The sequence below is a fragment of the Bombina bombina genome, chromosome 3 (assembly GCF_027579735.1).
Source record: "Bombina bombina isolate aBomBom1 chromosome 3, aBomBom1.pri, whole genome shotgun sequence".
NCBI lineage: Eukaryota > Metazoa > Chordata > Amphibia > Anura > Bombinatoridae > Bombina > Bombina bombina.
Window position 1 is genome coordinate 684,293,928 of NC_069501.1, and position 24,541 is coordinate 684,318,468.

The window sequence follows — 24,541 nt, forward strand, 5'->3', positions numbered from 1 at the left end:
TAAACGCTACGTATTAACCCTTTGCGGTAAATAAAATTATAGAACCGTAGTGGTTCGGAATTACATTTTATTGTGTGATATTCCCCGCAACTCATAGTGTTATAAGCCCCATAACAACCAAGATACTGAAGTACTTATCCTTAATCAAGGTGTTATCCACCTACTCATCTTCCAACGTGCATTAGTCAATCCACCTTTATTTATTTGTCCCTGTAGTTAATTACGGTGCAACATATTTAATTTGAATTTAGAATTCATAACATATCACAGCAACATTTTGGATCGTTTTAAGTGTTTTTAATTCTCAGTTTCTTTTTTTCCCCCTATTTTAACATAACTCCAATAAAAGTTATATTTTAATTTCAAACAAATTTTCTCATCTGCCCATATTGCACAAGAGATTGGCAATAGAGACAAAATTGTATACTAGAAGTCAAAAATTTTATACAAAACTATAATATTGTTTGACTAAATTTCCAGAGTGCTATAAGTGTATACTTTCATTAGAAGATATCTATCTTCTAAATCAGTCCTTCTCAAGTATGCCTATACACAGCACCCTTCAGCTCATAGAATATATCTCTAATATTTCATTCTATTATACAACTTGAGCTATTGGAAGTGTTTCATAATTTTCAAGTAGTGCCTTTGGACCCATTTTTCTTCAAAGGAAGCCCAAAACTGTTCGCTGTCAGCGATCCACATTCTGGGTGTGGACAACTGGGAAGCGGATTTTCTCCGCAGACAATCCTTTTCATCCGGGGGAATTGTCTCTCCATCCCAAGGTGTTTGTGGAGATATGCAACAGGTGGGGGACTCCGGAGATAGATCTCATGGCGTCCAGTCTCAATACCAAGCTACCCAGGTATGGGTTGAGATCCAGGGATCCTCAGGTGGAGCTAATTGATGCATTAGTGGTGCCTTGGAGGTTCAGTCTCATACCTTTTTCCGCCATTACCTCTCCTTCCTTGAGTACTGGCCCGCATCAAGCAGGAGCGGGCATCAGTGATACAGATTGCTCCATCGTGGCCGCAGAGGATGTGGTTCACGGATCTAGTGGGGATGTCGTCATCTACTCCATGGAAGTTACCTTGTCACAGGGATCTGCTGGAACAAGGTCCTTTTGTTCATCATAATCTAGATTCTCTGAGGTTGACTGTGTGGAGATTGAATGCTTAGTCCTAGCCAAGAGAGGTTTCTCTGAGAGAGTTATTGATACTCTCATTCAAGCTCATAAGCCGGTTACTCGTCGCATCTATCATAAGGTGTGGAGGACCTACTTATTCTGGTGTGAAGAGCGTAGATTCCCCTGGCATAAGGTCAGGGTTTCCAGGATTCTTTTCCTTTTCCAGGATGGTCTGGAGAAGGGCCTTTCTGCTAGCTCCCTTAAGGGACAGATTTCGGCCCTATCAGTTTTACTGCACAAGAGGCTCGCTGAGCTTCTATATGTTCAGTCTTTTGTTCAGGCCCTGGCTAGAATCAGGCCTGTGTTTAGATCTAGCTCCTTGGAGTTTAAATCTTGTTAAAGTTTTGCAGAAGGCTCCGTTTGAGCCTATACATGTAGTTGACATTAAATTACTGTCTTGGAAGGTTCTTTTTCTACTTGCTATTGCTTTGGCGCATAGAGTCTCTGAAATGGCTGCCTTGCAATGTGAGCCTCCTTACCTAGTATTTAATGTTGATAAGGCTAATCTTCGTACTGGGTTAGGTTTTCTTCCTAAGGTCGTTTCAGATCGCAACATCAATCAGGATATTGTGGTTCCTTCCTTGTGTCCTAATCATTCTTCTTCGAAGGAACGGTTACTTCATAATTTGTATGTGGTTCGGGCCTTGAAGTTCTATATTCAGGCTATGAAGGAGTTTAAACAGACTTCTTTGTTTGTTGTCTAATGTGGGAAGCGTAGGGGGCAGAAGGCCTCGGCAACTTCTTTATCTTTTTGGTGGAGGAGCATTATTCGCTTAGTTTATGAAACAGCGGGACAGAAGCCTCCTCAGAGGATTAAGGCTCATTCAACTAGAGCAGTGGCTTCCTCTTGGGCCTTCAAGAATGAGGACTCTATGGATCACATTTGTAGGGCGGCTACATGGTCCTCCTTACATACCGTTTCTAAATTTTACAAGTTTGACATTTTTGTTTTGGTTGAAGCAGCTGTTGGGAGAAAGGTTTGGCAGGCTGTGGTGCCCTCAGAATAGGGTCCACCTTCTTTTTTGCCATCCCGTTCATTCAGTGTCCTCTGGAGCTTGGGTATATGTTTCCCACAAGTAAGGAATGAAGCCATAGACTCTCCTCATATTAAGAAGGAAAACATAAATTATGCTTACCAGATAATTTCGTTTCCTTCTGTATGAAGAGAGTCCACGGCCCCCACCCGTATTCTCTGAAGGGCGGACCTAAATTTTGTTTTGTTCTTCTGACACCATTTATACCCTGATATTTATCCTACTGTTCCTTGTTCCCTTGGCAGAATGAAAAGGATATGAGGGAAGTGGGGGAGGTATTTAAGCCTTTGGCTGGGGTGTCTTTGCCTCCTCCTGGTGGCCAGGTTCTGTATTTCCCACAAGTAAGGAATGAAGCCGTGGACTCTCCTCATACAGAAGGAAAGGAAATTATCTGGTAAGCATAATTTATGTTTTTCTCAAAGTGCCTCACGGGTGCACTGTGTAATCACAGTGCGCCCAAAAACGGCATTAAACTAAATGTAGCGCATTCCAGCAGCTCTAGGCTGCTCTACCCAGCGTGGGAGAGCACTACATTTGTGATTAGACAGCGTACCCATGACACGCTTTTGGGGAGAAAAAAAAACAGAATCAGAAGAGGATGACGAGAAGCAAAATGTAAGTATACCTTTAGGGGGTTAAATCTCACATATCTCTTGTTTTTGAAGGTGTCACTAGGATAACGTTACATAATTTTGCAGTGTTCTGTTGATTTTTGCAAGCTTGTCAAGTATTGCTACCTCCATGTGCACAATTACATAATCACACTCCACATGTTTAAAGAATGTGTGGAATGTGATTACGTAATTACAAGCATGCACACTACCTAACGATGTGAGCATACTTGTAATTACATAATTACATTCAACACATTCTTTCCAAACATGTGGAATGCGACTACGTAATTGTGCACATGCGCACATGGAGGTAGCAAGTCTTGAGATAGTATATTTTGACAGAACACCGGATCAGAAGAGGCTAGCGAGGAAAGTAAGGTATGCATAACTGAGGCTAAAATCTTGCAAATCTTTTTTTCCAAGGTGTCGCTAAAGTAATGTTACATAATTCTGCACTTTTTAACATTTACTGTCCCTTGAAAGTCTTTGTTCCATCTGTAAGATGTCAGGTTTTTGGGATATTTTTCCTTCTGCTGTTGGATCAGCTTAGCTTTCTTGGTCTGAATGTGTCTGTCACTAATACCCTGAACACACCCATCTAATCTGTTCTGTTTGTGGTCTTGTAGTACATACAGCAGTTGTGTCCTGTAGTACTCTCACATGGGTCTATGTGGAATGATATAGGAAATAGAAATCTGACCTCTTCTGATAAAATGTTATATTTTTATACATGGTAGGTCACATTAACCTTGCTGCTAAAAATCTAATATTCCATAGTCAGCATAGATGGCACTAGTAGGTTACAACAAGAATCCTGGTTCATTGCCAAAAGTAGAGTCTATGTGCCAAAGATTCCACCAAAGGGTGTGACAACTGAAGTTTATAGGTTTGAGGTAGAGCAAAAGAGATGACCAGTGGAGTGTTTGCAGATAAGGTGAATTACATTGGAGGTGCGACATTGCAGAGGACTTTGTTGGTGATGATTAGAATTTTGAATATGATTCTGTTGGCTAACTGAAGCCATTTCATAGTGTAACAGAGGGGCAATAGAAGATCTATGATGAAGAAAGAGAGACAGACAGAGACATTTAGAGTAGATTGGACTGGAGACTGTCTTAAAAGGTAAGTCAACCAGAAAAATGAGCAATCTTTTGATGTGACTTGAATGAAAAAGGATTCATTTTGTCACTATCCTGCAAGTGGATGCATCAGCGTTTGGTGAAAGAATGAACTGATAATTGAAGAAAGTAAGATCAACTATATTATTACAAGGCAAAGACAATAAGACGCTGGAGTTACGGCAGTTTTTGACAGTGTGGACATTTAAAGAACTGCTGTAACATTTGGAGAATTACTAAGATCCAATTATTTTACATGGACTTTGAGGTGGTCGAAGATCATTCAGAAATACTAGACAATCATCTTATTTTGAAGGTAGTTAGGCAGGGAGAATATATAGAGATTTGGGTGTCATTAACATAGCTATTGTTTATTAGGGGCTGATTATAAGTTCATAGTTGGGCTCTTAGTTCTAAGCAATACGAGACACATTGAGTAGAATTAAAAAAAATTAGCATAGAAGTGGCACCAGAACCTTAAAGGGACATAATACTCATATGCTAAATCACTTGAAACTGATGCAGTATAACTGTAAAAAGCTGACAGGAAAATATTACCTGAGGATCTCTATGTAAAAAAAGAAGATATTTTACCTCACAATTTCCTCAGCTCAGCAGAGTAAGTTCTGTGTAAAAAAATATACTTCAGCTGTTGCTCAGCTGCAGGTAAAAAAAATGAAGAAATGAACAGCAGCCAATCAGCATCATGAGGTCATGAATTCTTTTACTGTGATGAGATTTCATAGTAAACTTCCTTAAACTAAATAGGAAAATAAGATGAGTGTGCACGTAAGCTCACTCCCTTAGCTGTCCCGGCACAGACATACTGATCCTGCTCGCTTCCAGACGCTTTCCGGTTATTGCAGTGATGCCTCGATATCAAGGCATCCTGCAATATCCTTTTTTAGCCATCCGATGCAGAGAGAGCCACTCTGTGGTCCTCTCTGCACCGGACATCGATGGCCGGTATCGTTGGTGGGTGGGAGCCGGTGTAGGAGGCGGCTGGCGGCCATCGATGGGCCTTGTGATTTGAAGGGGGGCGGGATCATGGGCGGGGATAGCCAGGGGCGCGCACATGCAAGGGGAGAGAGCGGGTGGGAACCGATACACTACAGAAAAACTTGTGTAAAAAGTGGGAAAAAGGGGGGGAAGAATACATTTTATAAAAAATGATCAGTCAGGGGGTGGGGGGTTGGTCTGTGGGGGGGGGAACTACACTACAGAAAAAAAAAATAAAAAAAATAAAACCCATTGTTTTTTGCAAACTGGGTACTGGCAGACAGCTGCCAGTACCCAAGATGGCCCCCAATAAAGCAGAGGGGGAGGGTTAGAGAGCTGTTTGGGGGGATCTTACACAGCAGCATATGTAAATATGCTAAAAAAAAATAAAAAAAAATCAAAGATACCTTTTATTTTAGTACTGGCAGACTTTCTGCCAGTACTTAAGATGGCGGGACAATTGTGGGGTGGGGGAGGGAAGGGAGCTGTTTGGGAGGGATCAGGGGGTGTGATGTGTCAGGTGGGAGGCTGATCTCTACACTAAAGCTAAAATTAACCCTGCAAGCTCCCTAATTAACCCCTTCACTGCTAGCCATAATACACGAGTGATGCGCAGCGGAATTTAGCGGCCTTCTAGTTACCAAAAAGCAACGCCAAAGCCATATATGTCTGCTATTTCTGAACAAAGGTGATCTCAGAGAAGCATTTACAACCATTTGTGCCATAATTGCACAAGCTGTTTGTAAATAATTTCAGTGAGAAACCTAAAGTTTGTGAAAAAGTTTGTGAAAAAGTGAACAATTTTTTTTATTTGATCGCTTTTGGCGGTGAAATGGCGGCATGAAATATACCAAAATGGGCCTAGATCAATACTTTGGGTTGTCTACTACACTACAGCTAAAATTAACCCTATTTATCATCTGCTGTTTGTGATTGCATTGCTAATGGGTGTGTTTTGACACACTTACGATTTTTCTCCTATCGGATTGAAGCCGGTTGTTTCTGTGGCTCCTATTGGTCTGGGCAACGGCATGCGCACTATTCGGTGCTAGACGCCGATTTTAGCTTTTTAAGTTGCGAGTCTGTATTTGTTTTATACACCTGATGAAGTGGTCAGTGGACCGGGAAACGAGTTGTGTTACCTTCTGTTTTTAATAAATCACAGTTTGCCTTTTATTCTGTGGACCACGACTATTTGTATTCAGTAAAGAGTATAACCCTTTGACATGGCTAGGAACGCACTAACATTGGTTTCTCTCTGACCCTGATTTTGGGCTTCCTTATGCTGCTCTGGGACTGGACATATTGCTCCTGATTTTGCAAACTTGGTATCCCACACTACAGCTAGAGGATAGCTATCTAGACAGCTATTAATAGTCCAGAGTGCTCCTGTGCCACTTCTCAAGTGCTTTGCTTCTAGTAAGTACAACCGATTACGTGCGTGAAGCTATAACATCACTGATGTTGCACTATTGTGGCACCTTCTTCTCTTTTCTATCACTTTACAGATTCCTGCTTGTGTGCCATTAAGCTTTTGGACGAAGTTTTGCAGCCAAATAGCACCAGGATTTTTGGGACTCATCACACTAGTTATTATACAAGTCTTCTTACCTTGGGACATTTCCAGGACTTTATCACTAAATTATATAGTGATTAATTTGGTTTATATTTTTCTATTTTATTTAATTTCATATGTGTTAAAGGGACAGTCTAGGCCAAAATAAACTTTCATGATTCACATAGAGCATGTAATTTTAAACAATTTTCCAATTTACTTTTATCACCAATTTTGCTTTGTTCTCTTGGTATTCTTAGTTGAAAGCTTAACGTAGGAGGTTCATATGCTAATTTCTTAGACCTTGAAGGCCACCTCTTTTCAGAATGCATTTTAACAGTTTTCACCACTAGAGGTTGTTAGTTCACGTATTTCATATAGATAACACTGTGCTCGTGCACGTGAAGTTATCTGGGAGCAGGCATTGATTGGCTAAACTGCAAGTCTGTCAAAAGAACTGAAATAAAGGGGCAGTTTGCAGAGGCTTAGATACAAGATATTCACAGAGGTTAAAAGTATATTATTATAACTGTGTTGGTTATGTAAAACTGGGCAATGGGTAATAAAGGGATTATCTATTTTTTAAAACAATAAAATTTTTGGTGTAGACTGTCCCTTTAATTTGTTTTAATATCAACACTTTTAGGGTTTATTACAGGGGAACATCTAGCTATTATTGCTTTATTTTATTGGTTCCCTTGAGTGTTTTTGCACTATGTTCTTTGTATGGCTATTCACACCTCTTGTGTTGTAGTTACTCACTAATCCTCATCTTTTTTACACTTGGTTTTTTAGTGGTATTCACCCCAATTAACTCTATTGTTCTATTACTCTGTCACATTATTTGTGAGTAGTGCAACCCGATGTTTGATATTATTTAAATAGGTGGCGCCTCTAACATATCACATTATTTTCACATCATAAAATTAACCCTAGAAGCTCCCTAATTAACCCCTTCACTGCTGGGCATAATACACGTGTGGTGCGCAGTGGCATTTAGCGGCCTTCTAATTAACAAAAAGCAAAGCCAAAACCATATATGTCTGCTAGTTATGAACAAAGGGGATCCCAGAGAAGCATTTACAACAATGCATGCCATAATTGCACAAGTTGTTTGTAAACAATTTCAATGAGAAACCTAAAGTTTGTGAAAAAAAAAATTGTGAAAAAGTGAACAATTTTTTTTATTTGATCGCATTTGGCGGTGAAATGGTGGCATGAAATATACCAAAATGGACCTAGATCAATACTTTGGGATGTCTTCTAAAAATAAAATATATACACATGTCAAGGGATATTCATGGATTCCTGAAAGATATCAGTGTCCCAATGTAACTAGTGTAATTTTGAAAAAAAAGTGGTTTGGAAATAGCAAAGCGCTACTTGTATTTATTGCCCTATAACTTGCAAAAAAAACAAAGAACATGTAAACATTGGTTATTTCTAAACTCAGGACAAAATTTAGAAACTATTTAGCATGGGTGTTTTTTGGTAGTTGTAGATGTGTAACAGATTTTGGGGGTCAAAGTTAGAAAAAGTGTGTTTTTTTCCATTTTTTCCTCATATTTAGTATTTTCTTTTATAGCAAATTATAAGATATGATGAAAATAATGGTATCTTTTGAAAGTCCATTTAATGGCGAGAAAAACGGTATATAATATGTGTGGGTACAGTAAATGAGTAAGAGGAAAATTACAGCTAAACACAAACACCGCAAAAATGTAAAAATAGCCTTGGTCCCAAACGGACAGAAAATGGAAAAGTGCTGTGGTCATTAAGGGGTTAAGGAACGTATTTTTTTTTTTAGTACATGAAAAGGAAAACCCTTATAAGCTTGTTTTTGAAACTCAGAACTGCATTTATGATTAGGCTTTACCATCATTTTTAGAGGTGAAACTGGGACCACCTGGCGCGGTGCCAGTGGGTGTGTGGTCAGGGGCGTGGTCAAGGGGGGTGTGGCGATTACCGGTCCTTTTAAAGTAGTAGCTTTTATGTGCGTAATGTTTTGTGGATACTCTACCCTTCCTCAGTCAAACAACAAGTGAATCACACAGTTTAAATAGACCATAACACCACCCCCTAGTGAAAAAGGCACCTTACGTTTTCATGGAAACCCATACACAACATGAGCAATTAAATGATTCATCTAAATCTCAGATTCTAAATAATGCCAAACATCAAGCGTAATTACCAATTTCATAAAATAGTGACAAGCATATACATCACACAATTTAATATTTGCAGTGTAATATGTGTCTAATGAAAGGATTCCAAAACTTTTGTATTTATTCCACCAACTGACCATCAATATCATATGTAACATGTTTACATATCCTCACATACCTATTTGTAGTGTGAATTAAAGTTTCTAAACATGAGAAATATTCATTTTAATTTTTGTCTGTTACGTCATATCAGCCAACCCTCAAATATGGGAGGCGCACGATACAACAAACCTAACAATAGTAATTTCAATAATTGCATCTCATTAACTTGCAATGTTGTCACCGTTCGCATGCGCATATCGATTTGTCTACCCGTGCATGTGCATATCAGTTCACTGACTCAACATTGAGCCATAAGTGGGTCTGCATGTTTTTTTCCAGTAACGTTTGCTATGACGATTACTTAAAACCGCGCATGTGCATAGCGGCAATAGTCCACCATATTGATAACTTGGGTTATCAGTCTCGATCGGAGGATTAGAAGTTATTGCCTTCAGTGGGTTCGGAATTCAATTAAATTTCGGATGACGATTTCTCAGAAAGGGTAAACATGTGAAGTGCAATGATATTTACAAAAAGTACGTATTTATATTGATCTGGTTAATGGAGGTAACTTTTCTGATGGGTTTAGTCTCCCTTTAAGGTACAGAACTGGATACTGATAAGGCATAAATACAACATTGAATGAAATAATTCAAAAAGAAACATGTACCTGTTAAAGCTGTTTAAGAGGCTACGCTATACTATAATGCAGGAAGCTTACAGCCAAAATGCTATCCTGCATTAAGTAAAGCAAGATCCACGCCAAAAATCCTGCCTGTCTGCACTTCCTGGTCATACCCACAGGGGCGGACTGACAATTCGGCCCTTGCCCGAGGGCCCTGCATCTTAAAGGGCCCCTCAGTCACCACAGTTGCATCATGCAGCCCTAAGATTTTTTTTTTTATTATTACTATTGTTTTACATTAAAATATATTTATTTTTTTTGGCTGAAGCCGACACTTTTTTAAGGTGAGGGGCGGGAGCGCGCTTATGTGTGCTGTGGAGAGCTGGGGGTATGAGCGCTCTGTCGGCGAATGCAGAAAGTGGAAGGAAGGAGGTAAGTCAGAGCTGTGCTGTGGCATATGTGCTACGTCCCCTTTCTTGTTCTACTAAGTCTGTCTCCTCCTCCCACCTAACGGATAATTTTTGAGCCTGTCAGGGAAAGTGTTGCATATACTGATATGTGGGACCCAAATACTTCACCCTTGACATTTGAATTACCTAAAAGACAAAAACACAATTTAACTCCCTGGCTCCAAGAAAGGACTGCAGTTTATTCCTAAGCAGTGTATTGCAGCCCTTTTTGAATCAGTGTTGTCCTATGCATGCTGCAGGGCAGGAGGTCATGAGGGAGAGGACATCTCTGGTTTAAATTTACAACTCTGTCTTCTGCACGGCACTTGAAGCAGCAACTATGTGATAGAGATCAGTCTGTGAGTTAGTTGCTAAAAGTTCTTATGCTCTAAAATACTTAATATACTGTATGTACTGTGGCACAAAGAAGGTTAGCTCAGCCTCAGCTCAGATTATTAATACACTACCACTGCTATATGTTATGAACATTTAAATGAGCTGGACTGGACCTCAAGTTTAGAATAAGAAAACGTCCCAAGAGTATTTTAAAAATAATATTACCATGCATGTTACTGTCCCTGCCTATCTCTCTATGCATGTATGCACGTGTGTGGGCGTATCTCTGTGTATGCATGTATGCACGTGTGTGGGCGTATCTCTGTGTATGCATGTATGCACGTGTGTGGGCGTATCTCTGTGTATGCATGCACGTGTGTGGGCGTATCTCTGTGTATGCATGCACGTGTGTGGGCGTATCTCTGTGTATGCATGCACGTGTGTGGGCGTATCTCTGTGTATGTATGTATGCACGTGTGTGGGCGTATCTCTGTGTATGTATGTATGCACGTGTGTGGGCGTATCTCTGTGTATGTATGTATGCACGTGTGTGGGCGTATCTCTGTGTATGTATGTATGCACGTGTGTGGGCGTATCTCTGTGTATGTATGTATGCACGTGTGTGGGCGTATCTCTGTGTATGTATGTATGCACGTGTGTGGGCGTATCTCTGTGTATGTATGTATGCACGTGTGTGGGCGTATCTCTGTGTATGTATGTATGCACGTGTGTGGGCGTATCTCTGTGTATGTATGTATGCACGTGTGTGGGCGTATCTCTGTGTATGTATGTATGCACGTGTGTGGGCGTATCTCTGTGTATGTATGTATGCACGTGTGTGGGCGTATCTCTGTGTATGTATGTATGCACGTGTGTGGGCGTATCTCTGTGTATGTATGTATGCACGTGTGTGGGCGTATCTCAGTGTATGTATGTATGCACGTGTGTGGGCGTATCTCAGTGTATGTATGTATGCACGTGTGTGGGCGTATCTCTGTGTATGTATGTATGCACGTGTGTGGGCGTATCTCTGTGTATGTATGTATGCACGTGTGTGGGCGTATCTCTGTGTATGTATGTATGCACGTGTGTGGGCGTATCTCTGTGTATGTATGTATGCACGTGTGTGGGCGTATCTCTGTGTATGTATGTATGCACGTGTGTGGGCGTATCTCTGTGTATGTATGTATGCACGTGTGTGGGCGTATCTCTGTGTATGTATGTATGCACGTGTGTGGGCGTATCTCTGTGTATGTATGTATGCACGTGTGTGGGCGTATCTCTGTGTATGTATGTATGCACGTGTGTGGGCGTATCTCTGTGTATGTATGTATGCACGTGTGTGGGCGTATCTCTGTGTATGTATGTATGCACGTGTGTGGGCGTATCTCTGTGTATGTATGTATGCACGTGTGTGGGCGTATCTCTGTGTATGTATGTATGCACGTGTGTGGGCGTATCTCAGTGTATGTATGTATGCACGTGTGTGGGCGTATCTCAGTGTATGTATGTATGCACGTGTGTGGGCGTATCTCAGTGTATGTATGTATGCACGTGTGTGGGCGTATCTCAGTGTATGTATGTATGCACGTGTGTGGGCGTATCTCTGTGTATGTATGTATGCACGTGTGTGGGCGTATCTCTGTGTATGTATGTATGCACGTGTGTGGGCGTATCTCTGTGTATGTATGTATGCACGTGTGTGGGCGTATCTCTGTGTATGTATGTATGCACGTGTGTGGGCGTATCTCTGTGTATGTATGTATGCACGTGTGTGGGCGTATCTCTGTGTATGTATGTATGTGTGTATATCTCTATGTATGTGTTTTTTTTCTTTGTACCTCTGTATGTGTATGTCACGTGTTGTGTGTATCTCTGTGAATTTATGTATGTATGTGTGTGTATCTCTGTGTGTGTGTGTATGTTTCTATATATCTTTGTATGAGTGTGTATCTGTATCTCTTTGTGTATGTGTGTATCTCTTTGTGTATGTGTGTGCGTATCTCTGTGTATGTGTGTGCGTATCTCTGTGTATGTGTGTGCGTATCTCTGTGTATGTGTGTGCGTATCTCTGTGTATGTGTGTGCGTATCTCTGTGTATGTGTGTGCGTATCTCTGTGTATGTGTGTGCGTATCTCTGTGTATGTGTGTGCGTATCTCTGTGTATGTGTGTGCGTATCTCTGTGTATGTGTGTGCGTATCTCTGTGTATGTGTATCTCTGTGTATGTGTGTGCGTATCTCTGTGTATGTGTGTGCGTATCTCTGTGTATGTGTGTGCGTATCTCTGTGTATGTGTGTGCGTATCTCTGTGTATGTGTGTGCGTATCTCTGTGTATGTGTGTGCGTATCTCTGTGTATGTGTGTGCGTATCTCTGTGTATGTGTGTGCGTATCTCTGTGTATGTGTGTGCGTATCTCTGTGTATGTGTGTGCGTATCTCTGTGTATGTGTGTGCGTATCTCTGTGTATGTGTGTGCGTATCTCTGTGTATGTGTGTGCGTATCTCTGTGTATGTGTGTGCGTATCTCTGTGTATGTGTGTGCGTATCTCTGTGTGTGTGTGTGCGTATCTCTGTGTGTGTGTGTGCGTATCTCTGTGTGTGTGTGTGCGTATCTCTGTGTGTGTGTGTGTGTATCTCTGTGTGTGTGTGTGTGTATCTCTGTGTGTGTATCTCTGTGTATGTGTGTGTATCTCTGTGTATGTGTGTGTATCTCTGTGTATGTGTGTGTGTATCTCTGTGTATGTGTGTGTGTATATCTGTGTATGTATGTGTGTGTATCTCTGTGTATGTGTGTGCGTATCTCTGTGTATGTGTGTGCGCGTATCTCTGTGTATGTGTGTGCGTATCTCTGTGTATGTGTGTGCGTATCTCTGTGTATGTGTGTGCGTATCTCTGTGTATGTGTGTGCGTATCTCTGTGTATGTGTGTGCGTATCTCTGTGTATGTGTGTGCGTATCTCTGTGTATGTCTGTATCTCTGTGTATGTGTGTATATATGTGTGTGTATATCTCTGTGTATACATGTGTGTGTATATCTCTGTGTATACATGTGTGTGTATATCTCTGTGTATACATGTGTATGTATGTACAGTATGTGTGTATATCTCTGTGTATACATGTGTATGTATGTACAGTATGTGTGTATATCTCTGTGTATGTATGTACAGTATGTGTGTATATCTCTGTATGTATGTACAGTATGTGTGTATATCTCTGTGTATGTATGTTTCTATATTTCTTTATATGTGTGTATATCTTTGTATGAGTGTGTATCTGTATCTATGTGTGTATGTGTGTGCGTACCTCTGTGTATGTGTGTGCGTATCTCTGTGTATGTGTGTGCGTATCTCTGTGTATGTGTGTGCGCGTATCTCTGTGTATGTGTGTGCGCGTATCTCTGTGTATGTGTGTGCGCGTATCTCTGTGTATGTGTGTGCGCGTATCTCTGTGTATGTGTGTGCGTATCTCTGTGTATGTGTGTGCGTATCTCTGTGTATGTGTGTGCGTAACTCTGTGTATGTGTGTGCGTATCTCTGTGTATGTGTGTGCGTATCTCTGTGTATGTGTGTGTGTATCTCTGTATGTGTGTGTGTATCTCTGTGTATGTGTGTGTGTATCTCTGTGTATGTGTATCTCTGTGTATGTGTGTGCGTATCTCTGTGTATGTGTGTGCGTATCTCTGTGTATGTGTGTGCGCGTATCTCTGTGTATGTGTGTGCGCGTATCTCTGTGTATGTGTGTGCGCGTATCTCTGTGTATGTGTGTGCGCGTATCTCTGTGTATGTGTGTGCGTATCTCTGTGTATGTGTGTGCGTATCTCTGTGTATGTGTGTGCGTATCTCTGTGTATGTGTGTGCGTATCTCTGTGTATGTGTGTGCGTATCTCTGTGTATGTGTGTGCGTATCTCTGTGTATGTGTGTGCGTATCTCTGTGTATGTGTGTGCGTATCTCTGTGTATGTGTGTGCGTATCTCTGTGTATGTGTGTGCGTATCTCTGTGTATGTGTGTGCGTATCTCTGTGTATGTGTGTGCGTATCTCTGTGTATGTGTGTGCGTATCTCTGTGTATGTGTGTGCGTATCTCTGTGTATGTGTGTGCGTATCTCTGTGTATGTGTGTGCGTATCTCTGTGTATGTGTGTGCGTATCTCTGTGTATGTGTGTGCGTATCTCTGTGTATGTGTGTGCGTATCTCTGTGTATGTGTGTGCGTATCTCTGTGTATGTGTGTGCGTATCTCTGTGTATGTGTGTGCGTATCTCTGTGTATGTGTGTGCGTATCTCTGTGTATGTGTGTGCGTATCTCTGTGTATGTGTGTGCGTAACTCTGTGTATGTGTGTGCGTATCTCTGTGTATGTGTGTGCGTATCTCTGTGTATGTGTGTGTGTATCTCTGTATGTGTGTGTGTATCTCTGTGTATGTGTGTGTGTATCTCTGTGTATGTGTATCTCTGTGTATGTGTGTGCGTATCTCTGTGTATGTGTGTGCGTATCTCTGTGTATGTGTGTGCGTATCTCTGTGTATGTGTGTGCGTATCTCTGTGTATGTGTGTGCGTATCTCTGTGTATGTGTGTGCGTATCTCTGTGTATGTATGTGCGTATCTCTGTGTATGTGTGTGCGTATCTCTGTGTATGTGTGTGCGTATCTCTGTGTATGTGTGTGTGTATCTCTGTGTATGTGTGTGTGTATCTCTGTGTATGTGTGTGTGTATCTCTGTGTATGTGTGTGCGTATCTCTGTGTATGTGTGTGTGTATCTCTGTGTATGTGTGTGTGTATCTCTGTGTATGTATGTGTGTATCTCTGTGTATGTGTGTGTATCTCTGTGTATGTGTGTGCGTATCTCTGTGTATGTGTGTGCGTATCTCTGTGTATGTGTGTGTATCTCTGTGTATGTGTGTGCGTATCTCTGTGTATGTGTGTGCGTATCTCTGTGTATGTGTGTGCGTATCTCTGTGTATGTGTGTGCGTATCTCTGTGTATGTGTGTGCGTATCTCTGTGTATGTATGTGTGTATCTCTGTGTATGTATGTGTGTATCTCTGTGTATGTGTGTGTGTGTATCTCTGTGTATGTGTATCTCTGTGTATGTGTGTGTGTATCTCTGTGTATGTGTGTGTGTGTATCTCTGTGTATGTGTGTGTGTGTATCTCTGTGTATGTGTGTGTGTATCTCTGTGTATGTGTATCTCTGTGTGTGTGTGTGTGTGTATCTCTGTGTGTGTGTGTGTGTATCTCTGTGTATGTGTGTGCGTATCTCTGTGTATGTGTGTGCGTATCTCTGTGTATGTGTGTGTGTATCTCTGTGTATGTGTGTGTGTATCTCTGTGTATGTATGTGTGTATCTCTGTGTGTGTGTGTGTGTATCTCTGTGTATGTGTGTGCGTATCTCTGTGTATGTATGTGCGTATCTCTGTGTATGTGTGTGTGTATCTCTGTGTATGTATGTGTGTGTATCTCTGTGTATGTGTGTGTGTATCTCTGTGTATGTATGTGTGTATCTCTGTGTATGTATGTGTGTATCTCTGTGTATGTGTATCTCTGTGTATGTGTGTGCGTATCTCTGTGTATGTGTGTGTGTATCTCTGTGTATGTATGTGTGTATCTCTGTGTATGTATGTGTGTATCTCTGTGTATGTATGTGTGTGTATCTCTGTGTATGTGTGTGTGTATCTCTGTGTATGTGTGTGTGTATCTCTGTGTATGTATGTGCATCTCTGTGTATGTATGTGTGTATCTCTGTGTATGTATGTGCATCTCTGTGTATGTATGTGTGTATATATGTGTGTGTATATCTCTGTGTATACATGTGTATGTATGTACAGTATGTGTGTATATCTCTGTGTATGTATGTACAGTATGTGTGTATATCTCTGTATGTATGTACAGTATGTGTGTATATCTCTGTGTATGTATGTGCATCTCTGTGTATATATGTGTGTGTATATATGTGTGTATACATGTGTATGTATGTACAGTATGTGTGTATATCTCTGTGTATGTATGTTTCTATATTTCTTTGTATGTGTGTATATCTTTGTATGTGTGTATATCTTTGTATGAGTGTGTATCTGTATCTATGTGTGTATGTATGTGTTGTGTGTATATTTCTGTGTATGTATGTGTGTAGCTCTGTGCATGTATGTTTCTATATTTCTTTGTATGAGTGTGTATATCTGTATCTCTTTGTGTATGTGTATCTCTGTGAATCTATGTGTGTGTGTGTGTGTGTATGTATATCTCTGTGTATGTGAGTATCTCTGTGTATGTATGTGTGTATCTCTGTGTATGTGTGTGTGTGTATCTCTGTGTATGTGTGTGTGTATCTCTGTGTATGTGTGTGCGTATCTCTGTGTATGTGTGTGCGTATCTCTGTGTATGTGTGTGTGTATCTCTGTGTATGTGTGTGTGTATATCTCTGTGTATGTGTGTGCGTATCTCTGTGTATGTGTGTGTGTATATCTCTGTGTATGTGTGTGCGTATCTCTGTGTATGTGTGTGCGTATCTCTGTGTATGTGTGTGTGTATCTCTGTGTATGTGTGTGCGTATCTCTGTGTATGTGTGTGCGTATCTCTGTGTATGTGTGTGCGCATCTCTGTGTATGTGTGTGCGTATCTCTGTGTATGTGTGTGCGTATCTCTGTGTATGTGTGTGCGTATCTCTGTGTATGTGTGTGCGTATCTCTGTGTATGTGTGTGCGTATCTCTGTGTATGTGTGTGTGTATCTCTGTGTATGTGTGTGTGTGTATCTCTGTGTATTTGTGTGTGTGTATCTCTGTGTATTTGTGTGTGTGTATCTCTGTGTATTTGTGTGTGTGTATCTCTGTGTATTTGTGTGTGTGTGTATCTCTGTGTATGTGTGTGCGTATCTCTGTGTATGTGTGTGCGTATCTCTGTGTATGTGTGTGCGTATCTCTGTGTATGTGTGTGCGTATCTCTGTGTATGTGTGTGTGTATCTCTGTGTATGTGTGTGCGTATCTCTGTGTATGTGTGTGTGTGTATCTCTGTGTATGTGTGTGTGTGTATCTCTGTGTATTTGTGTGTGTGTATCTCTGTGTATGTGTGTGTGTATCTCTGTGTATGTGTGTGTGTATCTCTGTGTATGTGTATCTCTGTGTATGTATGTGTGTATCTCTGTGTATGTATGTGTGTGTATCTCTGTGTATGTGTGTGTGTATCTCTGTGTATGTGTGTGTATCTCTGTGTATGTATGTGTGTATCTCTGTGTATGTGTGTGTGTATCTCTGTGTATGTATGTGCATCTCTGTGTATGTATGTGCATCTCTGTGTATGTATGTGCATCTCTGTGTATGTATGTGTGTATATATGTGTGTGTATATCTCTGTGTATACATGTGTATGTATGTACAGTATGTGTGTATATCTCTGTGTATGTATGTTTCTATATATCTTTGTATGTGTGTATATCTTTGTATGAGTGTGTATCTGTATCTATGTGTGTATGTATGTGTTGTGTGTATCTTTGTGAATGTGTGTGTGTATATTTCTGTGTATGTATGTGTGTAGCTCTGTGCATGTATGTTTCTATATTTCTTTGTATGAGTGTGTATATCTGTATCTCTTTGTGTATGTGTATCTCTGTGAATCTATGTGTGTGTGTGTGTGTATGCATATCTCTGTGTATGTGAGTGTATCTCTGTGTATGTGTGTGTATCTCTGTGTATGTGTGTGTATATATCTGTGTATGTGTGTGTATCTATGTGAATCTATGTGTGTGTGTATGTATATCTCTGTGTATGTGAGTGTATCTCTGTGTATGTGTGTGTATATATCTGTGTATGTATCTCTGTGAATCTATGTGTGTGTGTGTGTGTGTTTCTATATTTCTTTGTGTGTGTGTGTATATCTGTATCTCTGTGTGTATGTGTGTGTATCTCTGTGTATGTATGTATGTGTTGTGTGTATCTTTGTGAATGTATGTGTTATATCTTTGTGAATGTATGTGTGTGTGTATTTCTGTGTATGTGTATGTGTGTGTGTATCTCTGTGTATGTATGTTTCTATATTTCTTTGTATGTATGTGTTGTGTGTATCTTTGTGAATGTATGTGTTGTATCTTTGTGAATGTATGTGTGCATGTATTTCTGTGTATGTGTATCTATGTGTATGTGTGTGTATGTGTGTGTGTATCTCTGTGTATGTATGTTTCTATATTTCTTTGTATGTATGTGTTGTGTGTATCTTTGTGAATGTGTGTGTGTATTGGTGTGTGTATTTCACGCCAGTACATCCCCTAACATCAAAGGTCCTCATAGCACCCAAGGACCCAAAAACCTTAGAAATACAGCTTCTGTCCTCAAGATCTACCCTTAAAAACACCCACCCAAAATAAAATAAGAAATAGATAAGATGAATTGGTGGGGGGCTGGAAATGTTATGGATAGTGTGGCAGTGGTGGGTCCTAGGAGATCAGTGGATCCCCTTATAGTAGGTATAACAATGATACCTATATAAATTAAATGCCAGTACGTTTTACAAGCAAAATTTTTTTGTTTTCTATGTCTACAGAATGGATAACAGCCCCTCAATTTAATTCTGCTGCAAACTATTCTAAAGAATGAAGCTTTCCTGTTTTGTGCATATGTTGTAACCTTCCTCTGTCTGTCTCTCCCTCCAACTGTCCCTCCATTCCTTCCTTACTCTGTCTCTCTCTCCCTTCTTCCCTACCTCCTTTCCTCTGTCTCTCCCTCCCTTCCTCTGTCTCTCCCTCCCTTCCTCTGTCTCTCCCTCCCTTCCTCTGTCTCTCCCTCCCTTCCTCTGCCTCTCCCTCCCTTCCTCTGCCTCTCCCTCCCTTCCTCTGCCTCTCCCTCCATTCCTCTGTCTCTCCCTCCCTTCCTCTGTCTCTCCCTCCCTTCCTCTGTCTCTCCCTCCCTTCCCCTGTCTCTCCCTCCCTTCCTCTGTCTCTCCCTCCCTTCCTCTGTCTCTCCCTCCCTGCCCCAATGTTAATCCCATGATGTATATTTTTGATAACTAACCCCTTGGCTACTAGTAACATACAAATAAATGATTTTACCTCTTAAGGCTGACAGTAACAAGTAAACAGAAGTGATTTTAACCTCTTGTCTGCCTCTCACTACTTTCCGCTCCATACTGTAGTGCATATAGACAGGGGGATTTTTTTTTGCACAAGCACTTGTTAATTTACAATATTTAGTTCTTCTTAAAAATATTTAAGGAAAAAATGGTCTCTTTACATGAAAATTAAAAACATGGTGGGGGAGGGGCATATGAGGTGGGATGGGCAATAGGGTAGAGGAGGTAGGTAGGTGGAGAGGCCCTGCTATACTTTTGCCCGGGGGCCCTGGTTGGTCTCAGTCCGCCCCTGCATACCCACATGATTCCCCTAAACATGTATCACTGGTGATGTCACCAGGGGTTGGGGGGGTATTAAATTCGTAGAAAAATAAACAAAAGTAGTACTACAAAATTAAAAAAACCTTGACCTGCTCACTCAGCCTGTATTACTAAATGTGAACTTTGAAGGGCACGAACGTTAAGCTAAGCAGGGCTGTATGTAACAAAGTATCAGCATCCAACTATGCTGGAGAGCCACAGACTCAGTGTCAGGTCATTTTGAATAATGTGTCCGGGTTTCAGGCGGTCTGAAACCCGAACACATGATTCGAAACCCGGAGTTGGCAAACCCTACTGGGATAGAATAAACAACCGGGTGTGACACTGGGACAGCGCTTCCAAACTGGAGCTTCTGGTAAGCCTATATATGATTATCTTTATACTTTATCAGGAGTTCCATTACTAAAGAATGTGCATCTACTAGTTATGCTTAAAAGTCTTTAAAGTATCATTAAATGTCATATTCTAAGGAAAAATTTGACTGATAATATGCATGGGCACAGTTCTTTTAATTGTATTGGTTACAGTATATGAAGCACACCGTGTTATATAGGTACCTTGGTTTAAAAGCCTGTTATGTTATCTACGTTGTTGGGGCTGGATAGATCAATTTCAGTGGAGTAGAAGGCATGTAAGGTATAAAGGAGTTAAATATTTAAAAACGTTTAACAATACAAAATACACAATGTTACATGTGCATACCAGAGTAATAGAAAGTGGCATACCTGCTATTACTTATCACCTATTTATAAAAGTGTGTAACTTCATACCATGTACAGAAGATTGATAACTCTTGCAGGGCAGGGGATGATCTGTTTTATTGTTCTACTCGCGCTCCCGGGGACATGTACATAAAGAATATATCAGGCAATATAGGAAGTAAGCAGTTTTACTGTGTGAATGCATCATAAATTGTATGCACTGCATGGTATAGCGGTGAGTACGGACTGAGCTCCGCTGCTTGTTAGCACTCACCAGGAGAAGCGCGCACCACGGACACATACAACAAAATCAGCACCCAGCTCATCGTCATGTGATGAAACTAGTAACGACCAACTGGCTTCAAAGTCTTTATGTTCCCTCTTGTACCCGGAAGTACTCATGCAGGGAATGTATGAAGTTGTTTCAGCCATGTTACAAGTGGCAAAAGACCTGGCACTGGGAGAAAAAAAAAACTATTTTTCATTTACACCATAAACCCGTATTACGTGATCTTAGCTATCTCGTTTTAATAGTTTAAGTTAAGTAAATTTAAACATTTATTACTGCTTTTCATGCATAAAACAACGTGCATAAGTGCCGATTTATTATATTTCAGCTGTATTACAGGCGATCCTTGAGTGAATTCTGCTGGAGGCTGCCAGATTACTTCATATTTAATGAGACAGTAAACACGTCTGCTGTCTTCCTAAATAATAACATAGTAGTCGTCTAAACATTTTCTTAAAAAAAAAGATCTTGTTTGCTGCAATTGTTTTTGAATTTCCAAACACCACCCACAATTTGTCTTGTATGGATGAGCCAATCTGAACGTGAGTCTAGACAACAAGGCTAGTCATGATCATAGTGTTAGTATAAAGTTCATTGTTTAATAGTTGTTACCTGCAAAATACAATTAGGCAAAGATATGTAGCATTATAAGTGTTCTGAGAATTACAAAAACCTAAATTTTCAGAGCTAAATAACTTGAAAAGGGGCAAAATAAATAATGAAATATATTCCAAAAGTTGTTTCATTATGCACAACTAAACATTTTATGTAACAATCTCAAGGTTGTTACTGCCCTTTTAAAAATTATATGTGCACATTATTTTTATATTTACACTTTTTGGGACAACTGCTCCTACTGAGCATGTGCAAGAATTCACAAAATATACGTATTTGTGATTGGCTGATGGTGGTCACGTGATACAGGAGTGGAAATAGACCTAACTTTGAAATTTGTCAGAAAAAAATCTGCTCATTTTAAGTTTAGACTAAGTGCATTGTATTTGTATTATGTATTTGTTGATTATGCAAATCTACTGTATTTACTGGTTCTCTAAAGCAACATTGTAGAAATAACATGCCCTGCCATTACTGCTTTCAGGGCTGGTGCTAGGATTTTTGGGTACACAGGCGAAGACACATCCCCCCCCCCTGTAGTAATAATATACCCTGCTATAACTACTTCATAACAAAATATTCTAGTGATGTTTTAAGCAGATATAGATAACTATTTTATCTATGATACAGAAAATAGATTTCCGACATTATATCAAACTCTTCACTGTTAATCTGATTTATTAAAACAATAATAATTATAATGATTCATTTCTGTATGACATAATATACAAATGTGGTGGCTCTGCACAACATATTAAATCAGTGATGGCTCTGCATAATTAATCAAACAGTGGTGACAATATATATAATACATGAAGCTGGAGACATGATGACTGTTTTTTTTCTTTCCAACCATTACGCCTAGACTGATACTAGCATGTCTAACAGGAAAATGTATGAAGCTCTAGACTGACAAGTTCTGAAGCGAGAACCTGTCCACCTGCAATCGCCACTTGGCAAAATTTAAGACTGCAGAAGAGGTCTGTTGTTCAGTGGAGCTCCCTGCTCTTGGACAACCAATTGCATAAGAGCAGGGGGTGTCAATCAACCTGAACAAGTGAATTTGAGCTCTGGCGTCTAGGATAAGAAACAGAGATTGTTGTCTTACGTGTGTGGTTGCATTATGGATTATCTTTGCAAATACAAGTAATATGGATGAAACAATGATAATACTCCCATACAGTAACAATGCCTCTCTCAGTCGCTTCTGGGACCGATAAATCAAATTGTGTAGTAGGAAAGAGTGGCGCTCATCCTAAGGGGATCCTAATATTTCAATGTCGAAGCACAGCATCTTTTTTTTTTTTTACTGGAATATAGACCCACACTAGTGTAGTATGTAAAACTTGCACACACTAAATGGAAAATACTCACAGAGAGTCAATATCCAAGAATCATAGATTTATTTTAATTGATAGTGAAGAAATTACAGCTCCGTCAGTCTTTAATAAGTTCATCGCGTTTCAACCAATACAAAACAACTTTTCCAAAGAGCTATCAAATACCTGTGCTAAGGCTACTTTAGTCTTTTTACGCACTACATTTAAGCACACTTTTTTTCAGCTAACAAGCGTTCTTAGATGTAAAGGACCCTGCTGTGTGTGCTTCCTTTTAATGTTGCTTAATAGAAATAGTTTTTCCAATACATTTGGAGTACAAAGACTTTTGAAGATTTAGAATTTTTGTGGCATGTCCCTGCCATCTGCTTTGCACCCCCGCTGCAATATGGTTTAAAGAGCTTGCTATAATTGCAGTTCTACCTACATCCAGCCATACTCGATGCAAAATTGTTTTTTTTTGTGTGTGTAATTTTCTATAGCAAACACACAGCTAGATTACGAGTTTTGCGTTATGACTCAAATAGCATCGTTATGGCCCATAACGCTGCTTTTTCTCTAATACTGCTATTACAAGCCTTGTCAAGTATAGCTATACCGCACACCTTTTTGGCCGTCACACAACGTCAGTACCGCACTTTAAAAAAAGTCCTTTTTCAATGGGACTTCCATAGCGCCGGTATTACGAGTTTTGCGGTGAGCAGTACAGCTTAAAATGACAAGATCCGTACCACCATCTAAAGTCAGTAGTTATGAGTTTTATGTTACAAAGCTGTACCATAAAACTCATAACTAAACTGTCACAAAGTACACTAACACTTATAAACTACCTATTAACCCCTAAACCAAGGCCCTCCCGCATCTCGCAAACACTAAAATAAAATTATTAGCCCCTAATCTGCTGCTCCGGACATCGCCGCCACTTAAAAAATGTATTAATCCCTATTCTGCCGCTCCCTGACATCGTCACCACTATAATAAACCTATTAACCCCTAAACCGCTGCCCTCCCGCATCGCAAACACTATTTTAAGATTATTAACCCCTAATCTGCCGTCCGCCAACGCCGCCGCTATAATAATTATAGGAAAAAACCTAAATCAAAATCCACAACTAATTTTTAAAAAAGATACAAATTTTAAAAATATATAGCTAGATTATGAGTTTGACGTTAGCCATAAAAAGCAGCGTTAAGGGGTCCTAACGCTGCTTTTTAATAACGCCCGCTGGTATTACAAGTTTGGAAGGTACAAGTGTACCGCTCACTTTTCTTCCGCAACTTTTCCATACCGCAAATCCCCTTACGTCAATTGCGTATCCTATCTTTTTAATGGGATTTGGCTAACGCTGGTATTACAAGTCTTGGAAGAAGTGAGCAGTACAGCCTCTACCTCCAAGACTCCTACCGCATATAAAAGTCAGTAGTTAAGAGTTTTATGGGCTAACGCCGGAACATAAAGCTCTTAACTAAAGTGCTACAAAGTACACTAACACCCATAAACTACCTATTAACCCCGAAAACGAGGCCCCCCCACATTGCAAACACTAAAATAATTTTTTTTAACCCCTAATCTGCCAACCGGACACCGCCGCCACCTACATTATACCTATGAACCCCTAATCTGCTGCCCCTAACATCGCCAACACCTACATTATATTTATTAACCCCTAATCTGCCGCCCCCAATGTCGCCGCCACCTACTTACAATTATTAACCCCTAATCTGACAACCGGACATCGCCGCCACTATAATAAATGTATTAACCCCTAAACCGCCGCACTCCCGCCTCGCAAACACTAGTTAAATTTTATTAACCCCTAATCAGCCACCCCCCCAACGTCGCCGACACCTACCTACAATTATTAACCCCTAATCTTCCGACCCCAACGTCGCCGCTACTATAATAAAGTTATTAACCCCTAAACCTAAGTCTAACCCTAACACCCCCCTAACTTAAATCTATTTTTAATAAATCTAAATAAAATTACTATAAGTAAATAAATTATTCCTATTTAAAACTAAATACTTACCTGTAAAATAAACC

At 40.2% G+C, this 24,541-nt stretch overlaps 1 protein-coding gene across 2 annotated transcripts in view; it reads right to left on the reverse strand.

Annotated features, from left to right (window-relative positions):
• Positions 1 to 20,608, reverse strand: part of SUMF2 (sulfatase modifying factor 2) — a 44,236-nt gene extending 23,628 nt beyond the window's left edge. The window contains exon 1 of one of the 2 annotated variants that reach the window (XM_053707454.1): positions 20,531 to 20,608. In XM_053707454.1, the coding sequence (XP_053563429.1) occupies positions 20,531 to 20,588 (58 nt within the window). In that variant the 5' untranslated portion in view covers positions 20,589 to 20,608. Of the gene's footprint in view, positions 1 to 20,325; positions 20,496 to 20,530 lie in introns of those variants that run through there. The other variant, XM_053707455.1, reaches the window with a different exon arrangement.
• Positions 20,609 to 24,541: the final 3,933 nt, after the last annotated feature.